General features: G+C 32.9%; 3 protein-coding genes across 6 annotated transcripts; 2 read left to right on the forward strand and 1 right to left on the reverse strand.

Moving 5' to 3' along the window:
* The first annotated feature begins 8,943 nt into the window (after positions 1-8,943).
* On the forward strand, positions 8,944-10,248 carry LOC126689854 (stemmadenine O-acetyltransferase-like). Its single transcript, XM_050385024.1, has one exon. It carries the CDS (start codon positions 8,944-8,946, stop codon positions 10,246-10,248), a length of 1,305 nt encoding a protein of 434 aa, XP_050240981.1.
* A 2,595-nt stretch (positions 10,249-12,843) lies between these two features.
* LOC126732765 (uncharacterized) lies at positions 12,844-15,544 on the forward strand. Of its 4 annotated transcripts, none has more exons than XM_050435767.1 (6): positions 12,844-12,997; positions 13,223-13,423; positions 14,234-14,302; positions 14,432-14,510; positions 14,593-14,657; positions 14,993-15,544. In XM_050435767.1, the coding sequence occupies exons 2-6, from the start codon at positions 13,259-13,261 to the stop codon at positions 15,071-15,073; spliced, it is 459 nt and encodes a 152-aa protein (XP_050291724.1). In that variant the 5' UTR covers positions 12,844-12,997; positions 13,223-13,258; the 3' UTR covers positions 15,074-15,544. The 4 variants fall into 4 exon arrangements, with proteins under 4 accessions (XP_050291724.1, XP_050291725.1, XP_050291723.1 ...); XM_050435768.1 differs by having other exon boundaries at positions 12,869-13,019; XM_050435766.1 differs by having other exon boundaries at positions 12,870-13,054.
* Positions 15,545-17,979: 2,435 nt separating this feature from the next.
* Positions 17,980-22,309, reverse strand: LOC126732767 (heat shock factor protein HSF24). The gene is made up of 2 exons (XM_050435770.1): positions 21,472-22,309; positions 17,980-19,113 (listed from the first exon to the last, which is right to left on the reverse strand). Exons 1-2 carry the CDS (start codon positions 21,673-21,675, stop codon positions 18,421-18,423), a joined length of 897 nt encoding a protein of 298 aa, XP_050291727.1. The 5' UTR covers positions 21,676-22,309; the 3' UTR covers positions 17,980-18,420.
* Between the last annotated feature and the right edge of the window lie 953 nt (positions 22,310-23,262).

The raw sequence follows: 23,262 nt of genomic DNA on the forward strand, positions 1-23,262 counted from the left end.
CACACAATCAATTAAATTAGGGTATCATACTTCCACTCTTACATTCCTCTGTTCAATTAGACCTTTCCATCAACTTTTTATGTTTTTGATGGGTGTAAGGGTTTGTTTGGTTGGGTGAAAAAAGAAAGATAGAAAATTTGAGAGAAAACTAATTTTATGGGTGTTTGATTGGAGAAAAGGGGAGGATGGAAAATTAGTGGGCTTAGGTGTTTTTCCCTAGGCCTACCAAAATTCTATCTCCCCAATTTATTTGCGTTATAGCTCAAAAGGACTAGTCACAATTAAGGCTCCTTGTAGTTGTTAATAAAGCCTAGATCTACTCAGTAAATACTAGATGTGAGACTCATCACACACCTATACACATCACACAATCAATTAAATTAGGGCATCATACTTCCACTCTTACATTTCTCTATTCAATAAGACCTTTCTATCTACTTTTTATGTCTTTGTTGGGTGTAAGGGTTTGTTTGGTTGGGTGAAACAAGAAAGATAGAAAATCGAGGATAGAAAAGTTGAGAGAAAACTAATTTTATGGGTGTTTGATTGGAGAAAAGGGGAGGGTGGAAAATTAGAGGGCTTAGGTGTTTTTCCCTTGCCCCACCAAAATTCTATCTTCCTAATTTGAGGAGAAAATAGAGGAAAGAGGAATAGTTGCAGACAATAACTGAACTCTCTCTTTTCCTCTTACATGCTAGCACCTGTTAGATTTTTTTGCAATATTTTTTTGAAGTATTTTTTTTTTCTCGAGTTTAACTGTATGTGAATATTTCTTCTTTTACTTTTTACTTTTTTCCTTGACATGATTTTTCTTTTTCAATAAATTTTGGTGATTTTTTTTGTTGGTTTTTTCTACTTTTTTGTTTTAATTGGACGTCATTTTTTAATAAGAGCTTATGAATAAATTTATACAAATTCATTTTTTCTATCCTTCTACTTTTTCACTCCCAACCAAATACAAATGAGTCTTTTTCACTGCCAACCAAACACAAATAAGGAAAACTAAAATATTTTCTATTATCCAACTTTTTCATCTCTTCTTCATTTTCTATCCTCTCGCATACTTTAATATTGTACTGCATAAAGTTTCTTCTTTAACCACATTGTCTACTAACTATATAAAAAGAGAGCTCAATCTTTTTTTTTTTTTTTTTTTTTTTTTTTAAATATGCTAAATCTACAATATTTAATCTATAGTGCTTTTGGTTTAGTCAATTTTTGTTTTTTGTGGAGCTAAAACAGTTTGTTTGGTTGAAATGTGAAAACCAAATAAAAAAGAAAGGCATAAATACACTTTTAGTTCCTACATTTTGCACTTTTTCCATTTTTGTCCCTATATTTTATTTTTACTACTTTTAATCCATAAACCAATTAACGCCTTTACCGTCAGCCAACTAATGGGAAAAGCTGAGGTGGCAGACGGAACACCCTATTAGCTGATGTGGTGCTAATGTGGCACTGATGTGGTGATTAAAATATTATTAAAAAATATTATTTGGTATTAAATTAATGGCATAAATCACTTGATAAATGATATTAACTTTAACATGGCCATGATATTACTCATGTCAACTAGTTGTGAAATGCTCCCTCTCAAATAAAGAATCCAATACACAAATCATGGCTGTAATACCCTTAATTATAATGAGTATTTCGTTCCATGTATTATAATGTATAGTAATCCTTATATGAGTATTTTATGAGCCATTAATTCTTTATAAATGGACTACCTATTAGCCATTCGGGTCCTCTTTTATACATCCCCACGAATATATCATCTTTATATATCTCCACAGATATATCTAACTTAATACATATACTTTATGTGCAACAAATAAAAATCATATATTTTATTCTCCAAAAATAACCAAATATGTGCCCAAGACGTAGAATAATTAGAGAGAAATTAAACACCAAATGAGCTAACAAGTTCCATATGTCCAAAAGACTTTTATACTACTTTGTCGGCAAACCTTTAGTTATGGAATTAATATATATTAGTTCAATAATTTTAACTTAATGGACACTTTCAGTTTCTTAAAATTCTCTCTTAGACTGAGTTACTTTATTTCAATAAATTTATTTCGGCTTTCACAATCATTGTCCTTAGAGAAGAAAATTATAGCCGAGTTATCTTCGAAAAATCTTTAAAGGTCTTATCATAAAATTGACAACCTTAAGACCTATCCATAATGCCTGTCTTATAGCTTCATAGCTTATAGGATATCATACATGACATAATCAAATCACAACTTCCAAGTAGTGTGTCATTCATATTTAGGCGTAAAAACAATGCATTTACTCCCACTGATCTTAAGATATATACACCGATTAACAACGTGCCCAGTAAAACCAAATGGTGCAACAAAGTTAGTGAACCTTTATATACCATTAGTGGGATACCTATATGCCTAACTTTTGCAATATAAAACTTTCATTGGGAGCCAAACCTAATGGATCTTGTAAACTAACATTAATAGCTTTCACAAAACCTTTAACCTTATAGGAATAAATTTCCAAGTTCTTACTCTCAAGCAATCAAATCACTCCTACCCTCGTACTTAGTTTCTCATTTGACATATTTTATTCAATAAGATGGGTGATTCATCCACATGAGTACCAAAACATAGATCCACAAACCAAAATAAAATAAACTTTAATGCTATGAAACTTAAACTTTAATTCCAAATTAACCAATGTCAATTTAGTAGTAAATCCGACCTTCCTATGGGTAGAAGCGCATCATGCATGGATTCACTATAAAACTTTATTCATAAAACTAGTAAATATAAACACTAAGAATCAAATTTTCCATACCTATGGGCCTTGGAAAAATCTCATCTTAATGCTACATTCACCATTTTATTCCAATTAAATCATAAAAATAATAACCTCCCTATGGGGCCAAGTCATTATCTTCATGAATTAATTGCCACCTAGATGCCTTTATCCAAATGAAGTCTTGTAAAAATTTCTTGATGTGATTATCATCATGGCTTAAGATGCTATGGCTACTCCTAAGTCATTTTGATATTCACTACTTCAAATAGCATCATAAAGATCAATCAATCCTAATATTGATCATGTCAGTATGCATTCCAAGATGACATGAAATAATATTTCACAACATGATAAGTGCAAAGAAACCTAAAATGCACTTAATTAAACACAGTCTTCACTTCAATGATCCAAATCTCAAATGTAACAATAAACTTTATGAAATAATTGCAAACTTAAATGCAACACATTTATCCCCATAATTTATTGTAAAAAGTTACGGTTTCCAAAATATAAGGATCATTTGTATTATCATGCCAAATATATTGATCCACAAAAAATTGTCTCTAAAGCAATTTACAATTGAAAATTGTACAAATTATTGAGGCATGTTTGTCATATGAGCCACCATACTGTTACAAATTATTTTCCAAATAATTAAGATTTTCTATCTAGGAAACAAACATAAATACTTGGATGAGCACTTGATGAATATCAAAATCAAATTTATGAACACTTTAAGTGCCTTGGCATGTATTTTAGTCAAATTACCCACTAGTCCACATTAGCATATTGTAAAATACTATATGTGGACAATTTAAGATTAGAGAAAACAAAATCCTTGAGTCGCACATGTAATGAAAAACAAATACATACAACGTAACTACCATTGAACATGTCTAGTTCTATATAGATAATAATCACGTGGATTCCAAATTAATACTTCCAATCTCAAACCTCAATGGTAATTCGTTACACATATACCAATAAAGATGCAAAACAAAACTTGTTCTCTAGGATTTAGAGTACACATGCTCTATATTTGCATTCAAGACAACTTAAATTAGTGCATACAAACTTTTACCGTAGATGGTACAAATATACTATGATTGGAAATAATAGAAATTTCTTAAACTAAGATCACTAAACAACATAGCATGAAAGATGGCTTTGATACCAAATGTAAGACAAAATTCAGAGTGCAGCGGAAACAAAACAACATAAACATACCTTCAACCATAGTTATTTAAGTGTTTAGAGAAAAAGAAGACTCACTATACGATAATAGTGTTTATAAAAGGTGTCTTCTAGTCTATGACTTTTACTTTACATATTTCCTTTGATGGAGACAGGCTATATATAGAGGCTAGACTATGGATCGTTTTAAATTAAGATTTGTTTCATAACCCTCCTTCCATCAAGGAGTTTAAAACTAGTAACTTCAAGGTGTTTAGTAACCAAAGGAGTTATACCAAATGAGAGTTACTTAAAAATTGTTATTCACCATAACATCTTTTACAAATAAAATCTTTAAGACATGAATTTTCATTTATCACTTAAATGTGGGCCACATAAAGTTTTCTTGAAATCTTACAAATTGTACACTGAATTTACTTTTTCTTCTATATTCTTCTAAACCAAGTCCATATGGAAAATGCTATATATAGAGAGAGTGAGAGATATTAGGCCTTGTTTGGTAGAGTAGCTAAACAACATATTTTCAGTTTTTAAACAATATTACACATTTTCACACACATTTTCACCCACACGTATTTCAAAAAACTACAAACAACATTATTCAAACTCCTCTACCAAATGAGCCCTAAATTTTAGCATTTAAAAAAACCGAACACCAAAAAATGACCTCTATTGTATATGTTATGTTAGGACATATGTGTTTCACTTGTTAAGAACATATGTCATGATTTTATGTAATTGGCCTATCTTTTGACAAAATGCACTTTACTTGTATTTGGGTAGATTTAGGATGTTTTAAATACTTCAAGAAACCCTGTTTCAAGATCAAGTATTGAAACTTTTAAGTTTGTTCAAGAAAACAAGTTCAGAGTGCAAAATCATTAAAGCTCGACAGTTGGCTCGACAACTGCATCTATCGAGCTTAAGGAAGCTGTTCTTCATTCAGTGTGCTCGACACTTGCTCTACACCTACTATCTGTCGAGATTTAAGATTTTCAGAATTTCAATATGATTTTCTTGGGATCTGTGAATGTGTTTTTGGGCCTTCTTTCCTCCTAAACCTAGATATATAAAAGGATCAATTTAAAGGCCGTCAAAGTGTTCACAAGTTGCACAAGTTTTGAACAAACTCTTTTCAAGTAAATTGTGACCGAAGACGAAGTTCTTGCCCTAGTTCATCTCTCTCTCTTGAAGAAGTTGTTGTGTATGTGCACCGTAGGGTTTTGTGACCAAGCATCTTCTTGATCTTCATCGTTTGGATGAACTGAAGAACTTTGCAACCAACAACCTTCTTAATTGGTGATTGAAGTCGTGTACTGGGATCCGCGCAATTGGTTAGTCACGTACTGGGAGTCGTGCATCTGAAAGGGGAACTGTCACTACAGAACAAGTCCAATTGGGTATTGGGGTAAGGGTTCAACTGTAGGTTGGTAAGGTACTGGGATTCCTTTACTTGTAACCGCTTGTTGTGATAATAGTGGAGTTTCGGGAGTGGTGACCTGAAAATCACCCGGTGGGGTTTTTGCCATTAGGTTTTCTCCATTCGTAAACAAATCACCATGTTATTTATTTTCCGCTGCGTATTTAGTTTATTGGTGATTTGTTTGTGCTACCACGCGTTTGCATGATAAATTGATTAATTAATAACTTAGCTAATTAATTAATTAATTTCTATCACAATGGGTCATTCAGTTTGTGGCCTATCGTGTTAAATACCAAATAATGAAAAAAAAAATTGCCACAGTGTACTACTACTAGCAATGCTACTTTGTTTTTTTATTCTATTTTCTCTCTTATTTCATATTTCTCTCCCCTCTTACTCTCTCTTCTCTATGCCTCTCTCACCCTCTCGTCTCTCTGTCTCTCACTCTCTCACAGCCATGTCATCAATCCCTCTCCTCTCTTCTCTAGTTGTGGCTTTTTATTTTATTATTATTATTATTTTATTTTATTTTTTTTGTGGTTGAGATTGGCATTGTTTATAGTGGTGGGGTTGTGATCAACTTTGAGTTTGCTATGGGTGTTTACGATTGAGATTAGTGACTGATGATGGTTTGTTTGTTTGTTTTTTTTTTTTTTTTTTTTTTTTTGGTGTGTGTGTGCGTGCAATGATGGTGGTTAGGTGTTTGTGGTTAAGATCAGCTACGGTTGGTGGTTGTGTTTTTTTTTTTTTTTTTTTTTTGCAATTAAGATCAACAATTTTTGCAATTGCCCCATCCTCATCCTGCCCCATATGATAGAGAAAATTTCTGCTTCATGTTAATTTGTCCCATAACTATTTTTACAATTTTTTTATAATAAAACCAGTTTCATTAATATAAATATACTTGAAATTAAAATTAAATTTATCCCATCAAATCAAACTAATTTTTAGCAAGAACCAAATGATATTATTCAAGTATTTAATAAGATAATATCACAATAAAAACAAAATTCTTAATATTCATGCATTTAAATAAACTAGTATTAATTTGTTTATTTGAATAGTAGGGATTTAGGGTATGAAAAATTTACTATTATAAAATGCAAGGATAATCTTTACAATTATAGTAGGGATTTAGGGATTAAATTGAAAACAACTTCAAAAATGTAGGGACCAAAATAGAAGTTCTAAAAAAGTGGTAATTAAAATGGGAATTGACCCAAAATGAAGGGATGAAAAAGGAATTTTTCACCTTTTAGCTTTCTTCTTTTTCATCTAACAAAATCCAAACTTGGTGTAATGTGACAAAGACAATTCGAGCAATAGCATGCTAATTACTCCAAATATGTGTAAGCTTGCATACACACACAAACATGCATATGTGAAAGTTTATTACAACACATTTTAGAGAATGGAAAAATTAAAGGATATCCTAAGAGTATTGATTTATGAAATATTTTTAAAATTTTTTATGGGAAAAGATAAAAATAACGGATTTATTTTTACAATTTTTTTATATTTTTAATGAAAGTGGTATTAAAATTTTTTTTTTAATTGTTTATTATCAAATGTCCTAAGAGCACCCGTTAACCCAGTTATTCTCTATAATATTGAAAAATCAACAAGACAATCAAATGGGTATTACACATCAATAATCATTATATTATAATTTATTCTCGCATACAAAAGATGCATGTCCCTATGTTTGAAATGTATTCATCCTTTTCTTCCATTAAAAAACAATCTTTCAAACGTCTTAAAAACAATTTGCGCGGACATTCAATGTCTAATGTTCCCACAGTACCTTACACCCTGATTATATATATAATAGTTGGTCTACAAATTACAGTTTCTATACATGTCCGCAAACAGAAAAGCATTGTGATACAATACCTAGCTACTAGAGTCCTTTCTCCTTTATAAATATTTCCCTATACGTTGGTTGATACCTGTTAGACTTATGGTTAAGTGATTAAATTTACCATTTCCTAACAGCTTAAGCTTTGGGGACAATCGGTAATTTAACATGGTATCAAAGTAGGAGATCCTGAGTTCGATTCCTGACTTTACTCTACCTCCCATTTAAAATGTTAAATTCCCACTTGTTGGGCACCCACTTATTTTAATAATCATTTCCTAACAACTTAAGCTTTTGGGACAATTGGTAATTTAACAATATATATATATATAGCAAAACTGTAAAACAGAAGAAAAAAACATCGCATGCAACGACGTTTTGCTTAATGAAAGGAAGCAGGGCATTGCAACGTTGTCGCTCTAATAAGAAACCATTAAGTGAAACACGTAATAAGAAGCTGAGAAGAAACACTGCAGTTTTGTTTATAAAAGCCAACTTCTTGGATGAACTTAAATCAGTTAGGAACAAATGTTTTTTTTTTTATTTTTTTTAAGAAACAAACACACACACAAGGGAGAGGAAAATAGATTCTAACACAAAGACACATTACAACTCCACTCAAAAGTCATGGTAACTTTTAAGGGAGGATGAGGCAAATTATACTATAGACAACACACTCTCTTAAGCAATGTGAGACAATTACCTTTTTTTTTTTTTAGAAATAAACACACACACACACAAGGGATAGGAAAAGGGTTAGTTAGGAACACATGTTAAGCATATATATACCACATATTATGGAGCTAAGTGAAAATTAAGGAGTTAGTTATTACTGCATAGATTTAAGTTATTTTCCTTTATTTATCTTCTATATTATTATTTAAGAGGCTTTCTTTGTTTGGATTCTTCATTTTTTTAGTTCAAAAATATCTTTACACCTCTATGTTTAAGTTGAGACAAAACTAAAAGACAATCAGATAAAAATTATTATTTAAGAGGCTTTCTCTGTTTGGATTCTTCATTTTTTTAGTTCAAAAATGCCTCTACACCTCTATGTTTAAGTTGAGACAAAACTAAAGGACAATCAGGTAAAAATACAACTTTAACTTCCACTAAAATATTGCCCTAAAAATAGGATTACTCTTCCTGTTAATTTTTAAATTACTTTATCTACTTATAAATTAGATTATCAAAATAAAAATTATATATATAAAATAAAAACACAGGTGTTTTTTGCTAGTACTACTATTTAAGGGGTTTCTCTTATTTGAGATCCTCATTTTTTTGGTTTAAAGATGCCCCTACACCATTACCTTCAAGTTGAGACAACTAAATTAAGGAAAATCTAGTAAAAATACAACTCCAACTCCCACTAAAACATTGCCTAAAAAATATGGTCACTTTTATGTTGAATTTCAAATATATAAGATAGAGAGTTAGAAACAGTTAAGTATACCGCAGATTATAGAGCTAACCAGGAATTAAGGAGTTAGTTATTACTGTGCGTATAGAATTCAATTATTTTCCTTTTCTTAATTTGGTCATGCTCTGTTACTCGTATATAAGAAAGAGTATCTAAATTGTAATTCATTCATTCACTTTCATTCATTTCAATAAGATTGCTCTCCATTTCAATTTAGAGATTGATCAGTAATTATTCTGAGTGAGAGAGTGAAATTTAATAAAGATGTTGATGAATGTTGAGATAATCTCGAAGGAGATTATTAAGCCATCATCTCCAACCCCCCATCACCTTAGGAACTTCAAGCTTTCCTTCTTAGACCAAATTGCACCTCCCACTTATATCCCTATCATTTTCTTTTATCAGTGTAAGCAATATGTGGATGTTGATCACTACGAAAGAACTGGTTCGCTAAAAGAGTCTTTAGCTGAAACCCTTACTCGCTTCTATCCATTGGCCGGAACACTTATTAATGAAGATTTCTCTATCAACTGTAACGATGAGGGTGTAGACTATGTTCAGGCCCGTGTCCCATGCATGCTATCACAAGTGGTAGAGAAAGACAACGGGCAAGCTTTGATCCAATTGCTACCATTTGAGCCCTATCGTAGTTGTAGCGATCAATTTGGAAAAGAAGTTCTCCTGGCTGTCCAATATAATATTTTTGACTGTGGTGGAGTAGCGATTTCCTTTTGTTTCTCACATAAGGTTGTTGATGGAGCATCAGCAGTCAACTTCATTACTGCATGGGCTGGTATGTCTCGAGGAGCTAGTGAAATCATGAGCCCCAGTTTTGATGCAGCCATCCATTTTCCTCCAAGAGATATATCTGGGTTCACTCTGAGTACTACAATTGCAAAAGAAAAGATTGTGACCAAAAGATTTGTGTTCGACAAATCAAGCATAGACACCCTAAGAAAAGAAGCCTCTCTTGCATTTGGACCAGAAGACAAGGGCCCGTCACGTGTGGAGGCCATTTCAGCATTCATTTGCAGGCGTTTCATTGCAATAGCTCAATCAAAACCTGGAAACAAAGCAAAGCTATTCACAGCACTTCATGCTGTGAACCTGCGCCAGAGAATGGCTCCACGCCTTCCAGTGAACTCATTTGGGAATCTTGTTACGGTTACGTTATCAGAGGTTAAGATTGAGAAAGACGATTGTTTATGGGAGAACCAACTTAGGAATGCAATTAGGGAAATCAATGTTGACTACGTGAAGAAACTACAAGATGGAGTGGACTACTTGAATTTTATGAACAACTTTAAGAATCAACTCGCAACAGGTGAGACGGTCTTTTGTAACTTTACTAGCTGGTGTAGCTTCCCTATCTATGAAATTGATTTTGGAATGGGGAAGCCCACTTGGGTGGGTAGTCCCAACAGGCCTTATAAGAACTTGGTGGTCATTATGAGTTCCAAAGATGGTTATGGAATTGAAACGTGGGTAAACATGAATGAAGAAGACATGGCCATGTTTGAACATGATCCGGAGCTCCTCTCATTTGTTTCTTCAACAGATCGAGAATGAAAGATTGCTTGCCTTGAAAAAACACTCGCTTAAGCTTTTCATTTTGGATCTATGTGCCTTTGTTTTTTATCTTCTTTTATGGTTCAGTCTTCTGTTGTATTTTGGTTGTATTGGCATTGACTTAAAAAATCAGTTTCTTTTTAATTTATTTTTGCTACTATTCAGCTTATTTAGATTACAATTCATTGGCTCTGTTGCACTTTTTGATACTATTCATGTGTCTCACTATACTATTTAACTACTTTTTAGCTTTATTTATGATACTTTCAGCAAAAAAATTTTAGTTTCAACTAAATAAGCTATTTACAAACGGAATCTTTGCAAGTCAAATAAAATTTTTATGTTTTATTATTTACCAATAATGGTAAAGTTTGTCATTTGGTGATGTTATTGAGATATAACTTCATTATGAATTTTTTTTTTTTTTTTTTTTTATACTTCTATATTCTATATAAAAAGTGTGAAGATGATACGTGGTAATTTAAATATGGAAATGTGGATAAGCTTTCGTATTTTTGAATATTATTATTGGATTTGTGTGGTTTACACTTATAAATGATATTTTTAATTTTATGTGAAACTTATTTATTCTGAGCACTTTGAAAATTGATTTGAACTTTATGGCAAGTCGTGATTAAAAACTTAGTATTGTATTTGGTCATTAGTAAGGAACAGTCATATTGCGGCTAGTACTTAGTGAAGGACGGTCCCAAAAAGGAGATCGTGCACTTTTGGTAACTCCTTAGCAAATGAGTATACCATTGAGGATCTGAAAAAGAAAGAAGTAAGTTTTTTAGTAAGGGAGTGTACCTTTAGGTTCCAAAGAAGGACCTACCATAAAGAAGGGGATGAAAGGTGGGTTCCAATCCCAAAGAAAGGGGATGAAAGGGGGATGTGGAACTGAGGATTTTATTGTCATTATTTTTAATAGTTTTAATTATTTTACTAGAGAAATAATTTTTAGGATGTTTTATTTTGTTGGGATTAAAGCTCTAACAATTTGAGATGAAATTTTAGAATGTTGGTTGCATTTGTTTTAATTTTGTTATGCATTAGAGCTCTGACAATAAATGTACCTAAGTTTTCAACACATAAAGTTATATCATATCAAATTATAATTCAAAATCAAATAAGTTACATTCTTAATATCATCATTACATAACATAACATGTCAATTTACCACCAAAAAAAAATCACATACACTATATATTAAACTTAGAAGCCGTAGTTGAGTCAAATAGTTTTACCAAATTACAACAACTTTTTAGATAGAAACAACAATTTATTTATTCTTATCAACTTCTCTTTAATGTTTTAACAAGATATGCAACCTTTTTGATCATATCAAACTATTTTTTCTTTTTTTTTTTTTTTTTTGTGATAAAGTAACAATAATGTTTCAAGAAATTGTGGATAGAGTCATAGAGATAAAATACTTTAGAAATTGTGGAAGATACAAAATAATGCACAGAAATAAAAAAAGAGTCAGAAAATAATCCAAAGGATACTTTATCAATCTTTTGGACAGACATAAAAATTTCATTTGTTGTTATCAACTTTAGACAATTTACAATTCTAAAATCTTTTTTTTTTTTTTTTTTCCCTTTTTAGCTTGAATTAACGCATTGTCGGTCTTTGTTTTAGATAAAAGAAATGTCAAAGTTTAGTTACGAAATTTGTTGTAACTTGAAATTGATTGTAGCCTAAGACTACAATTTTATTCAATATCTTTTTATTAAAGGTGAATTTTGACAAATCCATAATTGGATCACATTTTCTTCTTATATTCTTCATGTTTGCAAAATTTCTAGAAAATTAAAGATCAATAGATATGTCATCAATAAATTGTTTAAATTGCAAATTTTTGTAGTTTAAAATTATGCATAAAATATGAGCTTATAGATCATATAGTAAATAATATCCAATTGACACAAAATTTGACATGTGTATTAAGAGCGTAGAGAATATACAATTTAATGGTTATATTTCCAAAATATGTAGTAATATTTATTTTATTGAGTAAGGTTGTAGAGGCTACAACCAATTTTGTAGCTAAACTTTGTCCTAAAAGAAATCTTTTTGTTTTTCTCATTTTTTTTAATACACACATCATTTAAAAGAAAAAAGTGATTGTTCAAGCTTGGTTTGACAAAAAATATATGTTCAAGTTTGGATCGAGCTTGAACTAGGCTTATAAATAATGTTTAAACTCAAACTTGTCAAAAAGTCCGAGCTTGACTTGGTTCGGCTTGATTAAATAGTCAAGTCAAGCTAAAGCTCAATATCAAACATTTTAAGCTTGAGACCCAACACAAAGACTTTATCAAGCCCATATCAAACTTATTTGGTTTGTATTTGCAATTCTAACTCATTATTCCTAAAGACTTACTAATATATGAGTTTAATTGTCAAAGCTTATATCAAGTCTAAGCTCAGCTTGATTTTTTATTAACCCTGATATTCATAAGCCTATTTATATGAACAAATTTTTTTTTTTTTTTTTTTTTTTTTTTGCTTGTACTTAACTTATTTATTTAATACATTTAATTAAGACTCAAACTTAATTTGATTATAAATAAACAAAAATTAAGTATTTTTTTTTAATTGAAATTCATTATTTAGAGCCTATACTTAAAACCTCACATCCTGTCGCGATTTCTAATTTGAAGACCCATCGCCGGTTTGACGAACAGCGAAGAGCACCCGCCTCTCCAGCCATCTTTGAAGTTTGAAGGCTAGACTCGAAGAGGTGAAGAACTTCAACTTCAAGTGTATATCACTCTGTTTCTTTATCAATTTTTTTTAGGTAAATTTCATTTTTCTTGTTTCTATTTTTTGCTATTGAGGGGTGATTAATGGTTTGGGTTTGAACTGAGCTATTGAGCTATCGTGTCCTGTCCATTGTTGAGGTATTGTGTAACTTCGTATTTGAGTTAAAACGGAATTGATAACTTTGCTCTCTAAACCCTTACAGAAAGAAAGCTTTTGAGTTCTGTAATTGAATTTGATAATGGCTCGTGAAGAACCGGACGTGGAGGCTTTGAACGAAGCGATAAGCTCCGCCCTCGTTTCCAATGATGAAGTTAAAGACGGTGGTGGCGTGCAGATCACGTGCTTCAGTGAAGTTGTGAACGACGTCACTCTTCATTTTCAAATCCTACGCCTTCCCAAACAGGTCTCAATCCATCACTCTCTTCTCTCTCTCCTTTTTTTTCTTTTTTTGGGTCTATCATTGTTTCTTTTTTTCTGGGTGCCTTTGATTTCACTAATTTGATAAACCTATCGTTGTTTCTTTTTGTTTCACCATTTAGGTAACTTTGTTTTAGAATTTTCCTGTGTATTTTTGAAACTGTTCGGATTGGATCAGTAGCAATTTCACAAAATTGGGAATTGGGAAACTTGAAATTTTGTGCATTTAATTGAGACTCTTACCCACATTTTGCTTGCAAGAAATTAGTCTACACACACTATGTAGGTGTCATGTACAAGAGAAGGTATTTGGTATCAAATGATACCATGTTAAGTTGTTAACGGTAAGTAACAAATGGAAGACGTGTTAGTAGGTAGTTATTTTTGCACGCATCTCTCATTTATTGGATTTTGATACAAATGATGTGGTATCATTTGATATAAGATACTTAGACCTACATTTAAAGCACACCATTGTGTGAGAGGAAGGTGGGTGCACTAAATAATTTCACCTTTGCATCGTATATATGTAATACTAAAATGTGCAGCATATGGACATTATTGGTAACTAGCATGTTATAACTTATAAGCTGTTGGGTAATGATAATAGATAGAAGTAAATGAAGGATTAGTGCTTGCTTAACCATTGAGCACATGTCTTTTGAATTCTAATAAACAATCCAAGTATTATTCAATCTATACTCATCATAATATCTTATAGAATGACTTCTGAAAAGTGCTGCCGTGAATGATTAATTATAATTTGTTATTTATGTTGAACCTATTGTGATTGTAGATATATGTGTGGATTGGTTGTGACTCTGCCAAATTGGGACGCATATATGCAGCTGCACCTACACGACCTGTATGTTCTTAGTCCTTGTACCCTGAGAAGAGAAGCTTGAATGTTGAGAATTGCATTTACATAACGCTTAATATTGTTATTTTCACAATTCAAAAATTAACCTTGTGTTCTACTGTCTGGCGATGTAAGCAGAAGGATATGATTAGTGTTACTTCCATACTTGGAGGAGCTTCTGATAATACAGGAGCTGGCATTGCTCGACGATTAGGTAAGTTCTGAATCATGTTTGATGTTTTTGTGATTATATACAAATATCTTGTGCTTGTACTGACGTGCCATATTTCTTGCAGTGTTGAAGACTGGTCTCAATATAATTTTGGCTTGCAACATTCCTAAGAATAGTCCCATGCTTGAGGTCTCTTCTCTCTCTAACATAAACTTGCATGGTCACACACACAAGTACACGTGTTTATCAGTGTTGTTATTCTGGATTTAGTGTCAGTATGTTTTTGGGCAAGCTATATTTTTTCACCTCAAACTCGGGTAAGTTTCTATTTGGTCCCTGAACTCATAACTTGGGCAAAATCAAAAGTTGGACCAAATAGAAACTCTCCCCAAAATTTGAGGTATAAAAATGTAGTTTACCATATGTTTTTATTACTTAATTTAATACTTCATTTGGCTGTTTGATCTGGATCTCCTTGTGATGTGTATATTCATCTAATTCTTCCATCTCCTTTGGCATTTTAGGCAGAGGCTGAGAAGATGTTGGTACAAAAGCTAATACAGCTGGGTTACACGAGAGCAAAAGCAGAAGGATCATCCTCATAGCAGGGTGCCTGGCAAACCTTGCTATAAAATGAAACATGCATTGGATACAGTAGTCCAGTTGGCCCTGTTAGGCACGCTATTCCAAAAGGCAGGAGTCATAGGGTCCAACCAAAGAGGGTGTTATCGCTTTCAAATTCTTCTCTTTTGATTCTTCTTTATTACATTAAATGCAGTGTAAAATTTATATGAGCTAGATGTTCTGTGGGGCATTGATGCAATCCCTTGCCAACGACAACAAAAAGAATGTCATTGACCATTCAAGTTCAATATAATCTCTATCATGGCAGGGAAGGATGATATAGGGAACTTGTTGAACAGCCAATCCTTGAAGCATCTCAATCCTTCTAGGTGCGTTAATTTCTGCAGCTTTCATTCTCTATGTATGAGTTTTTTTTTAAGAGAACACTCTCTATGTATACTAGGAACTTTTTTTTAGAACATGGTAAAATCCATTTTATTGATTTGGCTCAACTATTTTTAGTCTGTTTTAAATATAGGGTAGGTTTCAATTGGTCTTTAAATTAAAAAACTTCTAGTTTTGGTCCTTAAACCTAAGGGTAGGTTTTATTCCTGAGGATCTTCCAAGAGATGCTCTCAATGTCATTTCCCCTTCAATACTGTAACCCCACCCCCCCACACCCACCCAACCCCACCCCCCCCCCCCCATCTTCTCCCCAATCAGTCAATTGAACCTATTATTGGTGAAGCTAGAAGATTGTTACAAGCCTCTAGCTTTTGTATCTCATGCCTGTAGAGACTAGAGAGCTTAATTTTGTAGCCCAAAATTTGGTAGGATGGCTATTTTGTATAATGAGGAGGGAATGATTTCTCTCCTCTATTCATGTTGAAAGTTTTGTTTTCCCCGGTTAGAGATGGGGGTGCTTTCCCTTCACTCTCTCTCCTTTTTATGGTTAATGAAATACTTATTCGGTTAAAAAAAAAAAAAAGTATTAATTTTGAGCAATGTATGCCATCAAAGTTGATGAGGATACTGTTGAGATGAAATTTAAAGGATGGAAGCTTGTTGCAATCACATGCTTAACTTACGTGTAAGGGATCCAAAGAGTCATGCAATCATCCAATAAAAAACTCGAGCCACCTGCAATGAAGTTATATTGTTATTATTATTATTTTGGTAACAAAGGAATAAAATGCATTAATAGTTCAATCTCATAAACATAAAACTCTCAAGCATCTAGTACAGCTGCTTTAGCAAGAATATTCACGCATCCATTGGCTTCTCTGTAGATGTGAGGTAGGTTGTGCTGCTCAAGCCTCTCTATAGGCACCTGCACTCAACAATAAGACTCAAAAACACAGTAGTGGTCTTGTCTGAATTAATTAGGTCAATAGCTGTTACAGTCAAGTTCAATCTCTAAGCATGTAATCCTCATATCTAGGGCCAGAATCAACCCATCTTTAAGAGCCTTCAACTCGGGTTGGAGGCTTGTTGTGACACCACTTGCCCGTGAGAAGCCTCTCAACCATTGCCCATTCATGTTAAGCTTGACCCAAGCATATGGTGGAGTATTCCATTCAAAAGAAATGGCCTTTGTAACCCTTCAGTTCCTAGCATGATCTACCAAGGAGTAATACACGGAGGAGAGTATTACCATTAAATGCCACTCTATTTCGACTAAGCCAAAGATTCCAAACACCAAGGGAGAAAGTAATATTTACCGTGGAACCTGACTATTTTGATGAGTTACAGTTGAACAGTTTAATTTCAACCAAGAAAGGGAAAAGAAAAGGAGTGGGAGCAAGGATTTGGAATTCCCACTTTATTCCAAAAAGAAGACGCAGCTGGACAATCCCTAGTAACTCACTAACAGTGGCGCAAAGAAGCCATGAGGAATGCTATTACTGCCACACTTAGCCATGGCAACATTCCCATAGGAAGAAGCGGATCTTAGGGCTAGCTTTGGTCCTCCAAATCCAATCAAAAGGTTGTTGGTTCCAAAGGTTAAAATTCCCATTAGTCAAATTCCAGGTAGGATGATCTTCCTTACCTACTAAGGTGCAAACATTAGTAGCTTTAAGGGCTAGTGCAAGATTGTCAAGGATAGTTATCGAAATCTTATCAAAATTTCACACGCGAACACCAAACAAAAGATCACTAAAAGATTTTGCTCCTCTAAGGTTAGAGATCTCTTAGAGGTTCCTAACCAGTGATTTGTCCTTTCAAAAGTTAACTTATTTGCCATTATTTACCACTCATCTTAAGCCTTTTTTTAGGGTGCTAAAAGCCAACCTTAAATTCTTCTCTAATTATTTGAAGAGCGTTATATAAAAGGATTCTTATGGTTTGGGCCTTCAGGCCAATGTATGGCTTGAAGGGTCTTAAGCCTATAGGGCTTCCTTCTCGGTCATGAGTCTCTAATTAAGTTTTGAGAAGAGGGCTTTGTTTCTAGGTTTGATGACTGGATCAAATATAACCTCAGCCCCCCTCCCCCCCTCTTACTTTTAAAAACTCCTTCCCATCCTAATATATGCCACCATTTTCTTCTTTGTAGAGGATCCCAATGGAAATTCCTATTAATTTTGTGACCAAAAGGGATAAGCAATAGCACTACTCTATTAATGATTAAGAGATCATGCTTTTTAGACTTTTTTTTTTTCATATTAAACTTTGAACATATTAAACTTTTAAGAATTAACCTTCAGAATCACATGTTGAAAAATCAAATTCCCCCTAAACTAACTACATGCGAGTAAAATACTAAAATGTAGTAATTAACCTTTAAATTTATTTTTCGCAGTAGGCAATGATTTTGAGCCAACATTTTTTTAATTGATACGCTTACTTTTTGACACACACATCTACCAAATCATGCTTATATCAAGCGAGCCAAAAATATAAAATCTATTGAGTAGTAATTAAGAAGAAAAGTAATGGAGACCAGAAATATACATAATCATCATATAACATCAAGTTGTCCATTAATCTCTAAAGTGCAAGTCTTACATGAATTGTATATGTAAAAGTATCAACTTTCAAAGAGTCTAGAAGAGGGAAGGCCCATATGCCTTTTGACCTACACCTTCCACAACAACTACTCCTCCAACCTATATAATAATTCCATTTTACATACAGATTTTGAATTTTCAAAACCATGCAGCCTTTATTAGTCATTACAAAATTACACATAATGAGGAAAAAAAAAAAAAAAAACAAACAAACAAACAAACTTTAATACTAAACCTTACGGTAGCTGAGAGATTATATATTTTCTCTCACCTAAATTAAAAACAAAAGGGACTCTATAATAAGCGTGTAAGAAGTTGGTGAACCAGGCTTATGCTTATCCTACGCACTCCCATGTTGCCAGGTGGCACACGCTGGTTGGTCAATTACAAACCTTCATTTCCTTTGCCAAAGGGTGAGTGTGGGACCCATTATTGAACCCCATTTTCTCGTCACGGCCCCGTTTTCTATTCCCTTTCAACCAAACCCCAAACAGCTTCAAACCCTCACCGCCGTTGCCGTTACCGTTATCTTCGACAACGTTGTTTTCGTCGTCGTCGTCATCATCGTTGGAATCAACTTTGCCGATGATGGGCCCACCAGCACCGATTATTTCATCAACACAGCTGGACCCACAGCTTCCTCCTTGACGAATGATATGATTGATCTGGTCGGGACCCACTTTCAGATACTCAGTCAAGAAAGCTACCAGCTCTTCGCACTGTTTCTTCGTCTGTGCTAGCTCCGAGCTCAGCATCTCGTTGTCCTTTTTCAATTTCTCGTTCTCGCCCGATAAATCGGATGCTTGTGCCGTCGGGGTCGTTGTTGTCTCCACCGACCCTGGGTTCTTTGAATCCGGGGATGACGTGGAAGTGGACCCCAGGTCCTCGCCTGAGTTTGATGACGACGACGGACCACCGCCGCCGCCGCCGACGGGTTTCCCGGATGCTGGAGTGTTTGCGGGAGCTGACGTCACGGATTTCCGGCGGCGGACCTTTGAGAGGAGCTCTTTCTGGCCTCGCTTGAAATTCTCGTTCGCGAATTCCCATTTGTCCGGCACGATCTTTCGGAAACCCTGTACAACATTTCGATTCAATTGAATTAATTAATTACAAAATGAAAGATAAAGCATGTTGTGTTTCTTACTTTTTGGATTGGACAAATTAGGATATTTTATGTTTTTAATTAAAAATAAAAATCCTACTATTTCTGGTGTTTCCACTTTCCCACGCATTCAAATCTTCAATTATTGAACCATAATATTATAAAAATAATAATAATAATAATAAAACATATTAAGAAATTCTTTAGACACAATTCATGGTAACAACTTTTATTACAAGTTACAACCATAAGAGAATTCAAAATGAGATTCTAGCGTGAATTATGCAAATATTTTTATTTTTATTTTCTCTATTCATGAGAAAGATGATGATTTGGGAGAGTAATAAAAAATTAATAATGAAATAGTATTTTAATAAAAGTTAGGGTAGCCTTCAAAAAAAAAAAGTTAGGGTAAAATTGATAAATTTATATGGGTATTTTTGATAAGTTGTGATGTAAAATATTTATAATAAAAAATAGATACTTATATTAATATATATATATATATATATAAAAATTGCACAGACTCATGAGAATGTGCTCTAATATGGTTGACCTATTTGGTGATGCATAAAAACTGTAGCCTAGATAAAAAAACAAATACTCTAAAAATATATATATATATATATATATCATACGAGATAAAAATTCTATTCTAACTTAATTTAAGTGTGTATGTATGAAACTTTTTCTGAAAACTTGAATTTCGGTTTTTGTTTTCATCTCTTAAGAGCATTTATTCTTGTGAAGTGATTATCGCACAAGATAAAAATTTCAAAAATAATATTAAAATTTTTCTAAAATAGTTATTAAATAAATTATAAAATAATTCTTTAACAAACATCTTAAAAACACAGTAAAGCGAATCTTAAAAATAATCACCAAAAGTAAATAAAAAATGTTGGCACAAAATTTGAAAATTGTGGCCCTATAGAACTGTAACTCTTAGAATTTGTATGTGGATTTCGCAGCTTTCAGGTTGGAAAACGACGATCTGAGTTGGAAATCTCAAAAGGAGTAGTTGAGAGATAATCTCAGACCTACACGTGCTACATGCCGATTTGTGTTGGCCACAAAAATCAGCGCAGTCTTCAAGATTTTAATAGAAAAATACAAACAAAAAGTCGGACCATGGATTTTTTTTCCCCACTCTTTATTATACTATAAAGTTTTATACGCAACGTTAATTTTGTATGTGTCCAGAAATTTCTTAGTAACACAGAGTGGGGCCCGGCTGAGATATAAGCTGCACAAGTTGTATTTGTTTGACATGTCAAATTGTCACGAAGGTTTCGAATAGAAGTACGTACAGTACTTTTATATATATTATCTAAAAAGACAAATATACCCCTCAACAACCCTGTGCATATAAGAATAAAACTGTATTAATTTTATAATAGTAATAATTAATAACCCACTAATTGGACCGGAAGCTTCTGCTATTATAATTTACTTTCTCATTCTCAACACGGCAAAACTCAAGCCGGTGAATTGACATTTCAAAAGTATCACAGGGAGTTTCTGGTGTTTAATTTAATAATCAACAGTATCATAGTTTATATTATTTTCGACTGGCATTCATTTTCTCTTATAGAAAACTATGGACACGAGAAACAGAGAAAAGGGTCAAAGAAAAAAAAAAAAGGCATGAAATATTCAGCATGATATTCACTTCTGAAAGCTATCCAATAAATAATTTAATCAAACCAATCGTTTTTGTTTGTTTATGAGAAGCATATAAGAAAAATGCATACACCCAACAAACAACAATGACACCATTTTTAATTTTTAATTAATCGATGCAGGTGTACACAGAGTGCCCTCAAATCTCAATGGCTAGATTAGTTTTATTTTATTGCTATTTTTTCTTCTTTCAAATGAACAAGCATCAGCGTAATTACAATTAGCTCAACTTCCTTGTATTATCTTCGAAGAATAAGAGATTTAAGATTTAATGTCTATTTTGCTTAAACAAAAAATCAATTAGTACTTTAATCTGAAGATAATCATCAGCAGCAAAGGTTTAAACTATCTTAAAAAAAAAAAAAAAAAAAACCAACATAATTATGAGGAAATTGGTAACAGATTTAGAATTTGATATCTGCTTACACAATAAACTAATTGGTGTTTTGCTCAGCTAATAAAAAGCAATCATCAGTGCAGAGGTCGAAACTATCTCTTAAAAAAAAAATAACATAATTCAGGGAAGATTGGTAATTCAATTAGTTTCAATCTAGGTATGAGATAGCTAGGTTATTGTGATAGAATTAACATGTAGATTCAAACAAAATTGTGAGGATGAAAAGAGAGAACGTAATAAGACACTTACGTAAGTGTTAAGCTGGCGGACAAAGCTTGAGAAATTGTTGTGCTTGAAATAGTTAGGCAGCAAGTCCTTGGCAAAATCGGCAGTCTTCCAAACCACAAAAGTGGAACCATCTTCATTCCACGATATCACATCGTCGGTGATGGGATCATCCACAAGCTGATACGTTTTCGTCAGAAAAGGCGCCGGAACTGACCTTTGCGCCATTTCTTTCTCTCCGACTTATTACACCTCACCTCACCTCACCAAACCAAAATGGCTTTTAAATTTTTTTTTTTTTTTTTCCTTATCGAAAATCAAAAATCAAATCTAATAAAAAAGGAAATTAACTTTTTGGAATTTCTAATTACAATAAGAAAAGAAGAAAAAAGAAAAATGAAGAATGAAGGCTTAACAACTAAAAAGCAAGAGAGCGGTCAAGAATTCCCAATCCCAACAATAGAACCCAGAAGGAAAGAAACGAAAGTGAACAGGATTGGGACAAGGCTTGCTTCTACGATCAGCTTCCATGAGTTAGAACCAAAACCAGTTCTATTTTTTCAATTGGTAACAATACCATAACTTCCCAAAACTAAGTCTAAGGATAATATTCCTCTTCTTAGTTTTGACAAGGTGCACTTTTATAAAGTGGAGAGAAGCCGTTCACACTGACACACAAAAAAACAGAAGAAGATGGGGTTTCTAGAAAATTTGAGAAAACCCAAAAAAGAGAGGTACCCAAAAGCCCACTAATAGTCGTAGAGAGAGAAAAAGAGAGACACTAAAAAATACAGACAAACTATACACTTTTATTCTTTCCTGAGGAAAATGATGAGAGAGAGAGAGAGAGAGATTTGCAATAAGAATTGGTGTATGTGCTTTTGTCTCGGTCTTTTTTCTTACGGGAAGTTTCTATTGTATTTCAAAAAAGAGAATAGTGATTTGGGATCGGTGCTATTTGAACGCGTGGCATTCACCGTTTTTTACTTTTTCTAAAGAATAGAAAGAAGAAGAAGAAAAAAAAAAATTAAGTGGTAGAAGAAGAAGAAGAAGACGAAGAATAAAGCGGGTAAGACGGCTTTTTCTTTTCTTACCTAACACCTTCGAATTTCAATTGCTTCTTTTCTTCGTTTCTTTCTTTTATTTATTACTTTCTTTTTTTTATTTTACATTTTTGTTTATTTGTGCTATTTGTAAGTCTATTTTAGTTTTTTTTTTTTTTTTTTTTTTTTGTGTGTGGTTGTCTTTCGCAATAAATAAATGAAGAAAACGCAAAAAGGAAAATAACATACCAATTGGATACCAGTCAAACAAACTAGTTCCATATATTCATTTTTATTTCATTGTTCATTTTCATAACAGCTATACATCCTACCTAATGCACAACCACGTGCGACGCTACCCATTTTAGTATCTTACGTATGTATGGAGAGAGAGAGAGAGAGAGAGAGAGAGAGAGAGAGAGAGAGAGAGAGAATGTCACTATGTCCATCTCAAATAATTTAGGCTGGGTTTGGATAGGGCAAACCTCGCATTTGTGTTTTTTTGATTGAGTCTCGTGCACTGTTTACTAAATCTGCAAGTATGAAAAAACTCAAATTTAACTTTAAAATTGGGTCTCATAGCACTATTTACACATTTAAAAATTATTTCGCTATAGTGTTTTCAGTTTTCAGCAATAAGCGGTATCCAAACAAACCCTTAATCTCTCTTTTTTTGTTTTTTATTAGTGTTATTACTTTTTACTTCTCATTTTTCTTTTTAATTTATTAATATTTGTGGGTTTCAATTAACTTAACAAATTATCTAGGGGTT

Source organism: Quercus robur, chromosome 6 (genome assembly GCF_932294415.1).
Source record: "Quercus robur chromosome 6, dhQueRobu3.1, whole genome shotgun sequence".
Classification (NCBI taxonomy): Eukaryota; Viridiplantae; Streptophyta; class Magnoliopsida; order Fagales; family Fagaceae; genus Quercus; species Quercus robur.

Bases quoted from the DNA above. Each gene is read 5' to 3' on its own strand.
- LOC126732765 (XM_050435767.1), top strand. From the start codon at position 13,259: ATGGCTCGTGAAGAACCGGACGTGGAGGCTTTGAACGAAGCGATAAGC. The intron at 13,424-14,233 runs GTCTCAATCCAT...TTGTGATTGTAG, and splicing joins TCCTACGCCTTCCCAAACAG to ATATATGTGTGGATTGGTTG. The intron at 14,303-14,431 runs GTATGTTCTTAG...TGGCGATGTAAG, and splicing joins CAGCTGCACCTACACGACCT to CAGAAGGATATGATTAGTGT.
- LOC126689854 (XM_050385024.1), top strand. From the start codon at position 8,944: ATGTTGATGAATGTTGAGATAATCTCGAAGGAGATTATTAAGCCATCA.
- LOC126732767 (XM_050435770.1), bottom strand. From the start codon at position 21,675: ATGGCGCAAAGGTCAGTTCCGGCGCCTTTTCTGACGAAAACGTATCAG. The intron at 19,114-21,471 runs GTAAGTGTCTTA...AATGTTGTACAG, and splicing joins TCCGCCAGCTTAACACTTAC to GGTTTCCGAAAGATCGTGCC.